Here is a 17,136-nt window from a genome sequence, read left to right as displayed (position 1 = left end):
GCAGGGAAATATCTGAATGCACACAGTAGCTGGATTCAGAGAGGAATCTGGATGCAGGAAGTATCTGGATGTGGGGGGTACCTGGGTGGAGGGGAGTATCTGCATGGAAAGGAGTATCTGGGTGTCAAGGAGTGTCCATCCCCACCTGGCAGGGTGGGTGAAAGGAAAAGGACACTGAAACAAAACCCTGGAAATAAAGAGCTAGCATTTAGGTTGATCATATACCACAAAGCCCCCGAAAAGGGAACTTGGAATCCATCTCACTAAGTTCCACAACCTGCTTTAAAATCCACCCCATGGCAAAACATTTATGTAAGAAAAGTAGTTGGTTTCTAATTCCTTTTTATTAGTCTGGTATGAAAAAAATATATATCCTCCCAAATGAAGAAAATATTGACAAAACCAATTGCAGTCTTACCTCACATTATAAAAATGGTCAATGCCTCTAGGGAGGTTTCAGACGTGCTCAAGTACACGTAATTCATGAAGGCCTAGAGTTCCATGTCGGGGTACTTTGGTGGGGTTGATAATTGAATACAGGGACGTGGTAATGGTCAGCCTTTCACATCACACAGGAAATCCCCAAGGGCCTTGGAGAGGGCACAGCCCAAGTCCCCACTTGGATGTAAAACTTGTTGTTAGTAAAAACATCACCCGCCCAGCACGGCAACAGGTAAAGCACATCTCAAAGTGGAAACAGAGAGTCCAACATGAACGAAAACTAAGGCAGGCACGGGAAGGCACCACTCCCTGAGCCAATGAGTCTCTGTCCTCATGCGGGTGTTTTCAGGGAAGGAGCTTCAGGAAGGTGTCACAAGCCTCCTTTGAACGTCTGCATTGTTTTCACGAAGTTCTTCTATTTCTCTAAAAGAGTGCGCTGAACTGTGAACGGCAGAGAGAAAAGAAACTTATTCCCAATCCCCCCAACACGGTTGTGAACACGGCTTCTCAAATCATCTTATGTATAATATACTGAATTTCAGAATAATTTTCTAAATCAGGGCATGTGATTTTTATTAATCTACAACCATGTGGGGCTGAGATTTTCTAGTCCGTTCATTTAGGTGTTAGGAGTTTATTTTGCATGTCATTCTTGAAACTATGTTGGAGTGAGTAGGATTGGACAAGAAAATTAATAATAATGGGATTTTCCTTCAGAATAAGCTGATTGAAAAAGCTGGAAAGGCCAAGTTCTCGACAGGACAGAGGCCCACACATGAATAGCAATGTGTTGGCCCATAAAGCTGGACGTCCTCAAGAGGCACATTTGGCAGAAGAAATCTCCCCTGCTGCTTGAGGACAATAGGTCATTTTGAACATCTTTCCCTGATTTGTACATTTAGTAAACTAGGCACTAACATTCTAAAACTCTCTATATTTTTAGAATTCAAATTATTTTAAAATTTCTTAAAAACTCATCTCAATTTGGTCAGTGTCCTGTTAAAATAAATGCTGCCTCTCTAGAGTCCGGCATATGCATAAATAAAACAAAAAAAGAAAGAAACACATACACAACAGGTATCAGAGGGTAGCTCAAAGAGTTGTGGAAAGATCTGTATAAATCTTTCAATTCAACTTTTCCATGAACATTTTGAAGTGCCCTTGCATATATACACACAATTTTTTTTTTCCAGCCATTTTCAAAAGTGGTCTTGACTTTATCTCTGAGACATTTCCTTCGTTTAACCAGTCTGTGCTTGTGCCCAGAGTCTCCACCTGGTCAGAAGGACTTTTTAAAAAGTGATGGCAAAATGTGACAAAATGTTGTATTTTGGGGAGATGTACTTTTAATCCTGGAAACATACCAGGCAGTTGTTGACTTTCAGATGCACCAACTGGGCACCACTTGGAAAATCATCTTAATCCATATTTATTTATTTAGTTGGTTTTTCCAAATTAAATTTGTGGATTTTACCAGAAGTTTTGTATTTCACAAATACAAAACTTGCTTTACTTGGCACCAGTATGATCTGTCCATACATGAAATTTTGTGTTCAGTGCTCAGCACACCCTTTAAACAGATAAACTAGAATGAGGTCTGGAAAAAGAAGACAATATTCTGAAATAATCTGATAATAACGATACCTGTCAGTATTGAGTACTGACTTGCAACAGATACTTTATCAATTTTATTCATGCCTCCCAAAACTTTTATAAAGCAGGTATTACTTTCTCCATTTAAAGAGAGAGAAAGTGAGGTCTCCAAGAGGTAAATACTGTTTTTATCCGGTTTTACTAGTTGGTAACTTGCACAGTAGTGCTTAGCTAGGAAGCAGAACAGACAGTGTTTGGGCCCAAAGAGACCCCAGGAATCTTAGTGTAAAACCACACCCTCATAGGTGGAGTTAATCCATATGCAGTTCAAGTGAGGCTTAAGCCTCATTAAGTCTTATCCAAAGCCTCAAGCTCCAGGGAGGTGACACGTTATCTCCGAAATGAATCTCCCCCATAAAGGAACACACCTCCAATACCACAAAACCGAATTTGAGCATGTGGGCAGGATGGTATTGTAGCTGGAGAAACTAAAACTGATACACCCTCCCGTGGTACCAACCTTCCCCGTCCCTTCTTACCAGGTGGCTCCGCGTTGGTGTTGCGGGTGTTTTCCATGTCGACTTCACCTTGTTCTGCTAAAATGAAAAACAAAACACCCACAGAGGCTCAGTACAACAGAAGAAAGCACTCCACGAAATGCACAGGAAACATGCTTGGGAGCCTGCATGGCAGGTGCAGGTGTTTCTCCAGTGAGAAGACTCAATTCTAAATCTCAAAACCCTGTTTGATCACTGAGTCAGGGTCTAACAGCCACTGCAACACTCAGAAGTGAGAACACTGTTACAATGTTTCCATGCACAGTGCACACCTAACAGCAACTGCAACGCTCAGAAGTGAGGATGTTGTTCAATGTTTCCATGTGCAGTGCACAATGTTTCCATGCATGGTGCACATAGAGAGGGCCTTAACGGGGGGATCCAGTTTTCTTTTGTTCTATATAAGTTGGTTTTTTTTCCTCCCTCAACACTGCACATATAAGGCCCCTACTTTAATAAGGATGCATGTATCTTTGTAAAGAACATCTTGACTTCTCTCTGTCCCCCAATCCCATCAAAAATAAATACAGAGAACATCAGGAGGTTAGTATCTTTTCAGCTCCTGGGAAAAGGAGACTTTTTTTTTCTTTTTCATCCACCCTTTCATACCATTCTCCAGCTGAACCCGGTCCCCCTGCCCTCCATACCCACCATCCCTAGAACGCAGACGGATCAGACCACCAAGGGGCACTGTGCTCACCAGGGGCCATGAGAGCTGATCGGCCTCATATGGCCGGGCTTGCTTGTTCCTCCTGCACTTTGCCCCAGTCTATCTTGTTTTTATTTCTAAATCTCCATTTAAAAATTTTTGAAACACATCTCAATGCCCCCAAATGTTCTCAGTTTAGCTTCTCTTCCGACATACGGCGTGAGCCAACAGAATTCAAGATGCATTAAGAGATTCACAGATAAAATATATTTATTTCTCTACTGCATTGTTGAGAGGAACACACAAGCTACACGCTTCAGCACAGAACGTACTCGCACACTTTCATCATATCCATGGCAATGCATGTCCTGCTCACAGAACTTTAATACTGGTAAAACTGTGCCATCTGTGGTTAAAATACCTTCTAGAAGAAACATGTACACTACAGCAGCATAACTTTTAATAATGTTAAACAGAAAAATGCATCACAATTTGTATTAAAGGAATTTAGTGACCATAACCACCCTCTTACAGTCACTAAAGGACACCTACACAAAGAAGCCAACATTCTAAGAGTAAACAAAAAAAGAAAGAAAAAGAAAAACACCCAAAAAGGAGAGTTCAAGGAGGTTGGTGAAAAAGTTTACCCCAAATGCCATTTGTTTTCCTAGCAAGGGAAGTGCTAGGTTGTCACATGCTATGAGTTAAATGCATACCCCCAAAATCACGTATTGAATACTTGATCTCCATGTAACAGTGATGAAGGTGGGAAGTCCAATCATGGAATTTGAAAGGTGGGGACTTTGAGAGGTGATTAGATTGTGAGGACTGTGTCCTGATGAATGAACAGATCCATTCCTGGAGTAATGGGCACAGTTTTGATGGCTTTATAAGGAGAGCCAGTGAGCAGGTTAGTTCTCTCTTGCTCAGCTGATCCTCACCATGTGACAGACACCCTGTATCTCTGCAGAGTCACCACCAAAAACAAAGCCCTTACCAGATGTGTTTCCTTCACCTTGGACTTCCCCACCTCCAAACTATGGGAAATAAATTTTATTTCTTTATAAACTATCCAGTTTCAGGTGTTCCCTTATAAGCAACAGAATCGGACTAATACATCACCACAGGCACATTTTATGGCAAACTGTCATGACGTGAAAGTCTAAATTTGCAATCATTTCAAGAGGCACATACAAAATACCAAAAACAAAAATAATTTTTAAAAAAGACAAAGGGCAAAAGACAAAAATATATCCTACCTGGGCCAAGAAGCACTACCTAAAGTCTGGCTATTTTTAAAGAAGAAGAAAACAGTCCATTGGAAACAGTAAAGAATCACAAGGACATCACCTGTTTGGGGTGAAAGTCCCAACATCGCAGCCCGTCAGGAGGAGAAAACATTCTAGGAGATGCCCATCCCCCCACCTGCATGAAACTTCTCCTCTAAACTTAAAAGACCACGCACTCTGCATCTCCAAAATCAACTGGAAACCACTCATGGTGCTTTGCTTTTACACTGGCAACCGTCTGTAGTTATCTAAACAATGAGACAAAACAATAAGGCTATACCACACTCGAGGCCAATCTTTAGCCCATGCCTGGGGGGACAACTGACCAGCAACAGCTGATCTGTAAGCCACCATGAGGCCTGACATTTTGGAGCACCCAGAGATTCTATTTCATATTTAGTCCTGTATTGACTGGGGGACAGGCTTCATTGGATCTGAACTGAGAAACCTGGGGACACATCTTTCAAGGAGCTGTATAGGTGACCCCCGTGGAAAGGAGATCAGGCCCACAGGGGCAAAGTTTAAAGCCCAACAGTAGAACAAGTCCTGACCAAATCACCCTTAAACCACCCATCCCAACCCAGATTCCACGACTCCACGGCAAGGAGGTTGTGGTTGATCTCTGCAAGAGGTCGAAATGAGAGATGCATTTTTAACACCCAACAATGAGATGGTGGAATTTGCAAAGGGAAGGAAAATCCAGCTGCAATTTCCATGTTTCAGAGATACAAAAAGACACAAGAGGAACCACACAGAGACTCAATGCTCAGGTGCAAAGTAGGGCTGACCATGTACCAATTCTCAACAGACCTTAAAACATTAAGATCATGATGAGGTTTTTAGGTTATTCCTAAACATATGTTCATTTGTTTGATCTCCTGGGAACTGAGAGGTTCATGTATCAGGAAAAACACATTAGAGAAAGAGTTAGAAACTGCTTCATGGGAAAGGAAGAAAGAAATGAATCCTTAAAATTCAAGGGCTGAGAAATCAGGGGGCAAAGACCAAACCATCTGTGGCATAAAAGGTCAAATCTGAATGATCCAATGGACTTTGCTCCAGGACACCACAGGGAAGAGGGTGGCCAGTCTCTGACCACCTGCTTGTCCCATTGGCAAGGATGGACTTGGAGGGAATGAACCTCGTTTATAGATAGAAGATGCCAACCCCATTTCTTTCCGTTGGATTTAAGTTTAAAAACAGTCTGCATTTCTCTTCAGTTTCTGAAGCCACCTGTGCAATAATATAATATAATAGATGACTATAATTTAATATAATGAGCTTCTGGACATCAAGAAGGGTAAAACCATAGGATTCAAGGGATCAAATGTCCCACGTGAGAATCACATCATCGTGGTAATTTTCTAGTGGGAGACAGGAGAACGGCAGGTGTAAAGATTTGCTTTCGACCGCGTCTTAGGAGAGAAGCAATTATCGGTTGGGATGCTGTCGTGGCTGTGACAGGGTTCTCTCTTGTCACTACATCTTTGACTCACCTGAAATGGAAGATTGAAAGAAATAAAATAACAAAGTAGACTTCTGATAGGTCTGGTTCAGGTGCGTGCTGGGGTCCCAGGCGGCAGAGGGAGGTGGTATTAGTAAGATGGGCACAAAAGCTCATAGGAAAAGTGGTAAAGGCTTACAGGGCATCATACAGCAAGAAGCGAGAATCAGAAGTGGAAGCCAAAATTAAGGAGAGGAGGTAAAGATGCAGGGAGGGAGAGAGGTGAACCAATAGTTTCATCAAAGCTTCAAGAAACCAGCCATTAGCCAAGAACCCTGGTAAACTGCTGGCAGATGGGCCCCAGAGCTGTGAAGAGCTCTGCACAGAGAGGCAGTGTCCTTAAAACCAAGTAGCAACAGCCAAAAGCCAGGATCCATGGGAACTTGCCAGGCTCCACGTGGTAAGTGGCCTTGACCCGGTTCCTTGAAGCCAACACACCCAAACGCAGACCAAAGACACAGACCACGAGCACATGGCAGAAACAGCTGAAATAGACCCCCTCCTATCACGGGGACAGACACTGGGTAAAGCTCCCACAACTACAAATTCAAATCTGTAGAAATAAAGGACAGAGCATTGGAATTCCCTGGGCCATGGATGTTTAAAGATGTTAGCTCAAAACAACAAATTTAGATCAAGATGGACAGTATTTGACCAATGTCTCTCCTCACTGGGAAGACGCACCTGCTTGCACACACGTGCCTCAGGCTAATTTGGATGCAAATTTCACACACACAACCAATTTCAATGCAATGATTTTTCCCCCCAAAATCAGCCTCTCACTGTTGCAGAATAATGGCTTCCCCAAACTGTGCATGATTTCTTCAAGGACTGGATGAAATTTTCAAGCTCACCTTAAAATCATCATCCCAGAAAGCAAACCCATAAAACAATCCTGCACAGATTCTAAGGGCCTCTAACATCTTCGTGTGCCCAATACACTGATTGTACATTTCAAGTCTATCTCTATTGTTAAAACCGTGCCACTGAGACGGGTGTTAAACTCATTTTATGAAACAGGTATACAAACAGAAAAGTGCACGAACGTAGCCTGAAAGCCACTCATGCTTTTGAGTTAGGTTCTCGGTGTTTCTATGTGAATAGAACGTCGTTTAATTTCCACGCTCATGCTGAGCATTTATTTTACAGCCGGAGACAAAAGTGCCTAATTACTGAAATCAGAAGCTCCAGCTTGCTTCCCTCATTATAATTTGCTTATTTTATTTTATCATTTTAATTGATTTTTTGCTTTGTGCATTTACAGAAGGTCAAGATCTTGAAGCTGCTAACACCCAGAAAGCAAACCAAGATTTAAAGTTGCACCTTGTGTTAATTTGGCTTCGGAATAATAAAAGACTGCAGAAAATATTAAGAAAAATGAGCCTTGCCTCTGAGTAGCAAAAGTTGAACCCTGGACTGCCCCAGAGCCAGAGGAGGCTTTCATTTTTGGAATTTGTAAGAAAACTACTCCTAACCGGGAGATGAGAGCCTTCCTTCCTACAGCAAATGGAGAGAATGCTTCCCCCAAAAACCAACACCCAGGGGTGGGATGGGATGGACTGAGAAAAAAAAAAAAATTGGTTCTGCCTTTTCCCATCTCTGTTTCCAAATTTTCGACAAAGCCAAGTCTATTAAGACCCTGGGGTTTTCCCCAAAGTCGTATGCCTTGGGATATGTGTAGACACCACACATAAGGCACCACAAGACCCCAAAGGTGCATAAATCCCACACCCAAAGGAAAAGAAATGCTTTGCAACTACAGAATCCAATTTGGGTTGAGCTAAAGATTTTCAGAATTTCAAAAAAAAAAAATCTATTCTCTTGTGTGGATTGTTCTCTAGTAAACTTAAGCAATTTACTCTTTTCCTGGCTTAACAGTGTATTCTGAGTTGAACAGCTTCAGGGGGAAAAAAAGTTAATAATTGGAAAGGAAATACACATTCACTTCCATTGGGTCCTTACTAACTTAACCTCTGAACTATTTCTAGGAGACGCAAGAGAGGAAAAAAAATGATGTCTTATTTTGGTTTTCACCCTTGGTTCTAATGATAGGTTTTTTTTAATAGGCATCTTCCTGAATGGGTCACCTATTTTTTTTTCTTTTTATTGAAACCTAATTGATTGTACATATCCATGGGGTGCAGCATTCAATATCAATACCTGTGTGCAATATGTGATGCTCAAATCAAGATAATTAGTACATTTAACATTACACAGTGTAATCATTTTTCAGGTCATCTATTTGGGTACCACTCAATGCTGATCACAGCAAGAACTGGGGTATATACACCAGCAGCTTATTTTAGGTCTCTGGATCCAGCTATGTAGGACTCTTACTTCCAGGCTTTAAATAAACCTTGTGGATATAAAAGTTTGGAATGGGGGAAAATTCAGAGTATACTCCATCCCTGTGGTCTAATGTTGTCTCCACTAACATCTATTTAAATCTTCAGGGCATCTCCCTAGAATCCCCAGGAAGCCAAGCATCAGGCATAGGATTCAACAACCAAGAATGCATAAGGTCTTAAGATCCTACACGGACTGAGAAGTTCAGACATCCGGTGGCTTGGGAAATCTCAAGAGGCTCCTCCAGGGAGATGAGGGCATGCAGAGTTGTGGGATCCCCTCAAACCACACCAGAGCCCAGCTCTGACTAGTCATATCAGAGTGAGCAAGACCTAAATAGAACCATGCAGAGATGTGTGAACTTTAGCTGTGTTCAAAACAACAGAACTTACTGACTTCACGGCAAATCCTAAATAACTGAGGGACTTTGGTAGTAAGGGGTGGCATTTCTCAAATTCCCCTTTACACTTTAAATCCCATCCAAGAGCCCTCTTGGGTTCCCAGATGCCGTTTGGTATTCTGTGCTAGCAGGAAGGGAATTGGACACGCTTTGTTTTTATCTTAATTACCATGGGTGCAGAAAACAACATGGTGGCCTCCCACCGAGACTCTTGTCCTGTGACAAGGAAGGGGATGGTGACTGTCAATAACAATGAAGAAATCACAAGAGCTCCCTTGGGTTAAATGTGTCCCCTGAAAGTTCATGTGTTGGAAACTTGACCCCCATTGTAACACTGTTAAGAGGGTGGGAAATCCAATCATGGTATTTGAGAGGTGTGGCCTTTGAGAGGTGATTAGATTGTGAGGACTGTGTCCTTGTGAACAGATTGATCCATTCATGGAGTCATGGGTGTGGTTCTGATAGATTTATAAGGAGAGCCAGTGAGCAGGTCAGCTCTCTCTTGCTTAGCCCGTTCTCACCATGGGACACCCTGGTCTCTGTAGAAGACCTCACTGGATGTGTTCCCTGGACCTTGGACCTCCAGCCTCTGAAACTGTAATAAATCAATTTGCCTTCTTTATAAATGACCCAGTTTCAGGTATTCTGTTATAAGCAATGGAGCCAGGTTATTACAAGAGCTAACATTTCTCCAACACTTCCTCTCAGCCAGCAAATGCATCAAGGCTTTCATGCACAACATAAATTCTTTCATCCTCACATAAATTCTGCAGTGTAGATTACCTCCTTCCCCCACTTTATAGATGTGGAACCTACGCACAGAGCAGTTAGTAACTTGCAAAAGTTTACACAATGAAACACAGAGCAGGGCAGCGCTGGGGTCAACCCTAAAAGGGTTGATTCCAGAATTTTAGCAAGTGTACAAATGAGCAATCAGTCAATGGACATGTGTTTCCTGCCAGCCTGAGTTTTGTTTCTGTTTTTCAGAGCAAGCACAGTTTTCTAGTAAGCAATGAACACAGGAGAGGCACCCATGATGAAAAACTTACCATTTTCTTTGAAACAAAACTTCTTTTTCTGGTAAGCAATAAAGCTGGAAATGGCTCCAGCCACAGCGACCACAATGGCCCCCACAATCCCTGGAATCACACCCGGGGCTTCATCTATGAGCAAAACCACAAGATAACATGACTGGAGACGTGCGAATGAGTGAAAAGACCATACAGGGCAGGCGGCTGGCAGATCTGAGATCACCGTGGTTGTTGATTATCTTCAGGGACAGCCCAGGAGAAACAGCATGAGGGACAGGGGCTGAGTACAGAGACATGGGACCAGTGGAGGCACCACTGGGGAAGGACCCCCGCTCCTAAGCCTTCCATTTGTCCCAAACACAGCCTCAAATCCTTTCGCACAGTGGGAAAGACCAGCCACCTGGCATTCCCAGATGGAATCCCCAGAAGTCACAGTTAGAAATGGAATCAATTTTACCATGCAGACCATTCTCAACCCAATCATCGGCTTCCAGCGAGGTGACAGATCCTGTCCCCTCCCCATCCAGGGGACCAAGGCAGGAGTCCTTCTCTTCAGCCTTAGTTCTTAGCTCAGCAAGTGGACAAAACCTCCAGCCATGTGAACCAAGGAAGGATGGCATTTCTTTGTCATTCCCTGTGGCATCCCTGCAATGGAGCAGCAGCCCAAGGAGCAGAGAGGGGTTAACAAGTCTCGGGTATCTCTCTGGCCTAGCTGACCTCAGCCCTGGGACCTTCAATGCCCATTTCAGAGAGAGAGAGAGAAAGCAAGGTAAGTCAAGGCACCTTGCCCAAGACATGGAGCTAAGGGAGACAGACCTGGAGCTCAGTCCGGGTGTGCTGAGTGCTGGGACACACCCCACCACTGCCTCGGAGGCTCTTGGTGAACCAGGGAAGACCCTTAGGGCTATCAGGGAGACAGTCCTGCACAACGCTTAAAGAGCTGATGTCAGCAGGTGCAGCTCTGAGTTGAGCAGAGTGACATCATTTCAGTTGACATCAATTGACTGAGCACCCAGGATTTGCTAAGCAGAGACCTGGGTCGTGGGTGGTGCAGAAGTTAGCAGATATGCAAAGACCCCCGTGGATGGGAAGTTCTAGCAGGCTGGGGAGCATTGATGAGCAGTGGGCTGGTGAAAGCAGGAGGTGGTCTCTCTGCTTTGGTTTAGGGACATCCTCTAGGGTAAGGTGGCATCATGTTATAGGGAAATCCACAGAGAGGGCAAGCCAGGTGGGGGAGCAGAGATGCAAAAGCTGGAAGGTGGGACCGCGTGGGGCGCTGGAGAATCACGCCAAGGTTGGAGCTGGGGCATGCACAGGAGGATGGCTGGGGTGTTATCAGAGAGGAACAAGAGAGGGAAGATGGAGACACAGGCATCCCCTGGTGCCCTGGGGACACAGAACAGCCTCTGGGTCTTTAACCTGAATGAACCCAGCCATGTGTCCATCACAAGGCAAAAAAGAGACAAAGATCCAAAGTGCTGCAGAGACCCGTAGTGACCCCTCTTTTTTGTCTATACCTGAAAATCTCCTATTCATCCCTTTAAGACCCTTAGAAAATACTGCCTCCTCCAGGAAGCCCTCCATCATTGCTCCCCAGACGGCCTGAAACTTTTCCTCGCTGGCGTTTCCCACGGCGATTTGCACGTGCAATGGGATAAAGATCCCACATGCTACAGAGATCCATAGTGAGAGGGACAGCCTGGGATTTTTGTAGATAAGGTTTTAAGACACCTGCAAATAATTCATCTGGACTGTCCTAAATGTTTAAAGAGAAAACACAACTGTCAGTGATGCAAAGCACAGCAGCACATGACATGGGGGTTGGAGCTAAGTTAGGACATGGAGAGAACGGGTGGACAAGTCCCAAGGGTCAGGTAAAGACTCCCAGGTAATTTACACGACATGGATGATTGTGGTCGTGGAATCGAATTCCACCGTTTTCAATGACTGGATGCTTAAAAGCTTCTATTGAGTAAGGTGAAAAGGAAACCCTTCCTCTCGTCTCTGTATCTCTGCTGTAATGATGCAGTTTGCAGTATAGCTAGTCTTATTTCTGTACTTTCTTCATCAGAAAACATGGGATTGGGCCGGCCCGGTGGCGCACTGCTACAGTGCGCCGCTTGGGAGCACGGCGACGCTCCCGCCGAGGGTTCGGATCCCACATACAGACCGGCCGCTCACTGGCTGAGCGAGGTGCGGGTGCAGCACCGAGGGTTGCGATCCCGTTGCCGGTCCCGGTCCGGTACGGGCGCAACACTGAGGGTTGCGATCCGTTGCCGGTTACGATAAAAGACAAAAAAGAAAAAAAAGAAAGAAAGAAAACATGGGATCTATTCCCTGTTGATAAATGTCAAATGCCAACTGCCAAAACCACAGAGCCACAAAAAATCCGTGCACAGTTGCTTTTATTCTGTGACAACCTCCTTTGGTGGAAGATGAAGACATTCACAGTTCTGACTGCTGTATGTGAGCTTTAGAGGATTTTCTCCAGATGGAACAGTTTCAGAACCACAATGGGTAACAGCAAATAATTTTCTGTGTTTCAGCAAAAACACTGGCCCTAACCATTGGCCGGGGGTTCACCCTATTGATGTTTAATATATGCAAAGCAGAAGGGTCCTCAAGGTCAAGTACCACACCCAGCCCACCCTGATAAAGTGATAGGTTAGACATTAACCACTGATAAGGCCAGGAAGGATGGCCCGATATAAATGTACTAGACACATACTTTCCCAGGGCGTTTCCTTTTAAACAACCTTACCATCTTACGTGAGGGCTACGAACAAATTACTACCTCTTAAAATCCAAGAACTGGATCCTTAACGGACTCGTAAATGGACTCGTAGAAAACAAGGGGGGCTGGGGGTAATTGCTTTTCTTTTTCCATAAACATTCATGACACATTTTAAAAATCCACATTTGGGCCTTTATGGAAAAAGAGAATAGATGTCAAAATCTTTGTGGAAATAAATACTTCCTCTGCCAAAGAAGTTGCTTAAAACCAGAGATTTTGCTACAACTAAAGCAAATTTTAGGAAAAGGACATAATAAAATAGGCAATTTCTGTCCCCCTGTCCCCCTTCTCTGTCCTTCCTTCCTTTTTCTGTCTTCCACGTCTCCTGCCAACGTTGCAAATGCTACGTCAGATCACCGCAGTCCCATCTTTTCTTGACAATATATATGACAGACAAAAAGAGAGATGCCAGAAACGAGGTGTACGTACCTTCCTCCCCGTCCTTCCTGGGTCTTCTGTCATCATCTCCTGCAAGGCAAAGACAAAGTTTGGGAAGATTTGGGGTAAAAGACATATTTACAGCAGAGGTCAACTTCCTGTGGCCTGACATAATAAAGGTGCCTTAACAGAATGACCAGAGGTAAGGTCATATAACATCAGGGGGTCCTTTTCCATGATTTAAGGGGGATATCCCTGCTCGGTTATGTTCACATTCATGCGAAAACCAAGCTCAGATCCCGACGTCAACCAGCCCTCCCACAGTAGGTTCCAGGAGACCCAGCGAGTCCTGGAGGTGCCTCATGGAGTCTGTCTCCTCCCACTGGAATCCCAGCCAGGACCCTGGAGCCCACCTGAGACCAGCCACAGCTACAGGGTGATCCAACACACACTCCTGCCAACTTCTGGCTTTGCCATAATCTACCAGTCTGCTGAGAGTGGGCAGTGGCAGCAGCTCAAGTGACCCCTCAGCTCTGGGTGTGTTCCTCACACTATCCCCAAAAATAAGTGATGCAGGAGCACACCCCCTTTATTGTTTTTTTTTTCACACTGAACACACGCACACACATGCACACAAACACACACTTGCATATGATTTCAAAGCGATGCTTGTATAATTATGGAAGATTTCTGCACAACCCAAGACAGAAATTCACCCAGCAAGCTATAAATTTGTGAGAGTGTCTTTACTATGTTCATTTAATGTCAGCTTCTGCAAATCACTATGCCAGGTCCACATAGGCCTTGCTTGTTACACAGCTACAGAGCTAGGGTACTGTCTGTTACACTCTATGGGATGCATGTTACATAGCTGCAGAGCTAGAACACTGCCTATTACACTCAATGGGGTGCACATTACACAGCTACAGAGCTGGGGGACTGTCTGTTACACCCTGTGGGATGCATGTTACATAGCTGCAGAGCTAGAATACTGCCTGTTACACTCAATGGGGTGCACATTACACAGCTACAGAGCTGGGGGACTGTCTGTTACACCCTGTGGGATGCATGTTACATAGCTGCAGAGCTAGAATACTGCCTGTTACACTCAATGGGGTGCACATTACACAGCTACAGAGCTGGGGGACTGTCTGTTACACCCTGTGGGATGCATGTTACATAGCTGCAGAGCTAGAATACTGCCTGTTACACTCAATGGGGTGCACATTACACAGCTACAGAGCTGGGGGACTGTCTGTTACACCCTGTGGGATGCATGTTACATAGCTGCAGAGCTAGAATACTGCCTGTTACACTCAATGGGGTGCACATTACACAGCTACAGAGCTGGGGGACTGTCTGTTACACCCTGTGGGATGCATGTTACATAGCTGCAGAGCTAGAATACTGCCTGTTACACTCAATGGGGTGCACATTACACAGCTACAGAGCTGGGGGACTGTCTGTTACACCCTGTGGGATGCATGTTACATAGCTATAGAGCTAGAATACTGCCTGTTACACTCAATGGGATGCATGTTACACAGCTATAGAGCTAGGATACTGCCTGTTACACTCTATGGCAGTGCATGTCACACAGTACAAAACTATTTTATAATATACTAAAAGTATATATTATATATTATTTATAAATAATTCTAAGTATACATATATAAATGTAGGATCTATAAATACACATAAATATATGATAAATAATATAAATTTTATATGATAAAACTACAATTCATTATATTTACTTATAGCATATATTATATATACAATATATGCATGTTTATCTGTATAAAAATAATACTAAAATACTTCTTTTGCCCATCATCTGACCTAAGATTATATTCCACTTTTCCATTGTAACACTGCCAGTTAAGGCCCTATGGACAAGTTACATCACTTCATTCCTTGGGTTTCAATTTCCACATTCATCAAATAATATGAAACGACATGGTAATAAAAAACCATTAGTGACACCTGATACTCACAGATGAAAATATGTCACTGGATGAATTAGGGGATGACTGAGAGCTGCCTGCTAGGCAGGCAGGTCTGTATTCCATGAGAGAGAAAATAAACTCCCTGAGCCTTTCACTTGGCTCCCAGGGACCCAGGATCTACAGGGCAGATGTTACTGTCCACAGTCTGGATGCACCTGCCAACAGTACAGCTCCCAAAGAGATTTCCAAACATTCAACCATGACTCTACTGTGGTCCAAGACTTTAGACCCTGCTGTGAGTTGGCAGAACAGGTGGGCATTATGGGACGGAGGGAGGAAACAGACAGAAGGAGTCCCTACCTCCTCCATCTGGAATCCCATCAGCGAGATCGGCATCTGAAATGCCCCCTAGGAAAGAAAAATAGTGTCATCTGCTATGTTGAAACTGTGGGGAGGGTCTTCACATCTTGGAGTGAAAGAAGAAAGGCCATTAGAATCAGAAGCAGATAAGGGTGGGGGGGACCCAAAAGGCTAACACTTTAGAGTCTTTCAAATATATACTTAAAATTAGTTCCCATTTTATTTCAAAACTCCTAAAGTTAGTTTTTGATGAATACAAATAAAAATCCTAGAGAGAATACTGTCTGACCACCCGTGGACTCTGGGCTCAGCCAGGTGCCTTAGTTTGGCCAACAGAATGTGAACAAATATGATACAAATAAATATTTTAAAACAACCTCTGTTAGGGTTTGTACTCTTGTCCCATGACAATGGACTGACAATAGGCTAGTGGACAGATGTAAATGATGTTTACTGAAGAGCCCAGTCCTGCCAGCAGAAGCCCGTCCATGCAACCCAACCCCAGAAGAACCACCAGTTGACTAAAGACACGTGAAAGAGCTAAGATCAGCTGAGCTGGCTCAAACTCATGAGAAATAACAATGTATTTTTTTTATAGTAAGCCCCTTTGTGTTGCAATAGTTTGTCAAGCAACAGGAGCTAGCTGATACACATCAGATTTAATCCATCAGTTGAACAAAACCTACCACAACTAAGTAGAGTTTACTCCATGAATGCAAGGATGTATTTTATATAAAGATATCCTTCAATGTAAACTACCACATTCATCAGCTAAAAGAAAAATAAATGTGATTGTCTGCATGAACGACCACATACACCTGATGAAACTTAATATTTATACCTGTTTAGGAAAAGAAAGTATACTAGAATAGAAAGATAATCCTGGGGCTGATTAGCTAGCTCAGTTGCTTAGAGCATGGTGCTGATAACACCAAAGTCCAGGGTTTTATCCCTACACTGGCCAGCCACCAAAAACCCAAAAAACAAACAAACAACAGCAACAAAAAGATACTTCCTGAAATCTGAAATGAATGTATATCTTTTTAAAGAGGCAACTTGCTTTATTTTGTTTTATTTAAAGGTGAATCTCTTTGGGCTTTTCCCTTAAATCAGAAATGAGACATGCCTGCTCTCATCAGTCATATTTAAAGTTGTCTTGGGGTTTCTAGCTAAGAAAATACAAGAAAAATACAAATAAGTTGTGAAGAGAAAGTGTAAATATAAAAAAGCGTGGAGGTACTTAAAAAATCATTTGCAAATGATAGAACTGCCTTTTAGAAAAGCTAAGAAATGGGCATAAAACAATTATCGTTTAATAAGAGCTCATCACTAAGTGGATAGTCAGAAAAAGTAGACAGAAATCATCTTTACAGAAAAAAAATAGGAAAATAATGGACATAAAAATATATTCAGAGAAACAAATAAAAATGGGGGGGGGAACGAATTATAAATACACTTAAATCATCAGGAAAAAGAGGCACATAGAAGAATTGAAGCCCCAGAAAAAAGCACAATTTTGTAAATGCATCAGCACTCCATACATCAATTGATAGTTGTAAATGCTTCAAATGAACATAAAGAGATTTTGTTATTCTCTCAAGATGGAAGAGGGAGAATAACAAAATGATTCTAAAGTTAAAAGGAAAAAAATAAACAGTCACCAAAAAAAAGTAAGGAAGCCATACAAATGTAAAGACCTCATGGATAAGAAACTTAAAGTCCTGCTTGTCCAAAAAAAAATATATATATATATACATATATGCTATTAAAATATTCAAAGGCAAAAATAAAGAGGGAAAATATTTTCATAATAAATGGGCTGGCAATAATGAATGTCTGCAAATA

At 43.0% G+C, this 17,136-nt stretch overlaps 1 protein-coding gene across 1 annotated transcript; it reads right to left on the bottom strand.

Annotated features, from left to right (window-relative positions):
* Positions 1–325: 325 nt before the first annotated feature.
* On the bottom strand, positions 326–15,781 carry CD99 (CD99 molecule). The gene is made up of 6 exons (XM_008568217.1): positions 15,712–15,781; positions 15,292–15,339; positions 13,034–13,072; positions 9,829–9,942; positions 2,574–2,630; positions 326–882 (listed from the first exon to the last, which is right to left on the bottom strand). Exons 1-6 carry the CDS (start codon positions 15,779–15,781, stop codon positions 857–859), a joined length of 354 nt encoding a protein of 117 aa, XP_008566439.1. The 3' UTR covers positions 326–856.
* Positions 15,782–17,136: the final 1,355 nt, after the last annotated feature.

This window comes from Galeopterus variegatus, unplaced genomic scaffold, assembly GCF_000696425.1.
Source record: "Galeopterus variegatus unplaced genomic scaffold, G_variegatus-3.0.2 Scaffold21, whole genome shotgun sequence".
In the NCBI taxonomy this organism is placed as follows: domain Eukaryota; kingdom Metazoa; phylum Chordata; class Mammalia; order Dermoptera; family Cynocephalidae; genus Galeopterus; species Galeopterus variegatus.
This window is presented reverse-complemented; position numbering and strand designations above follow the sequence as displayed.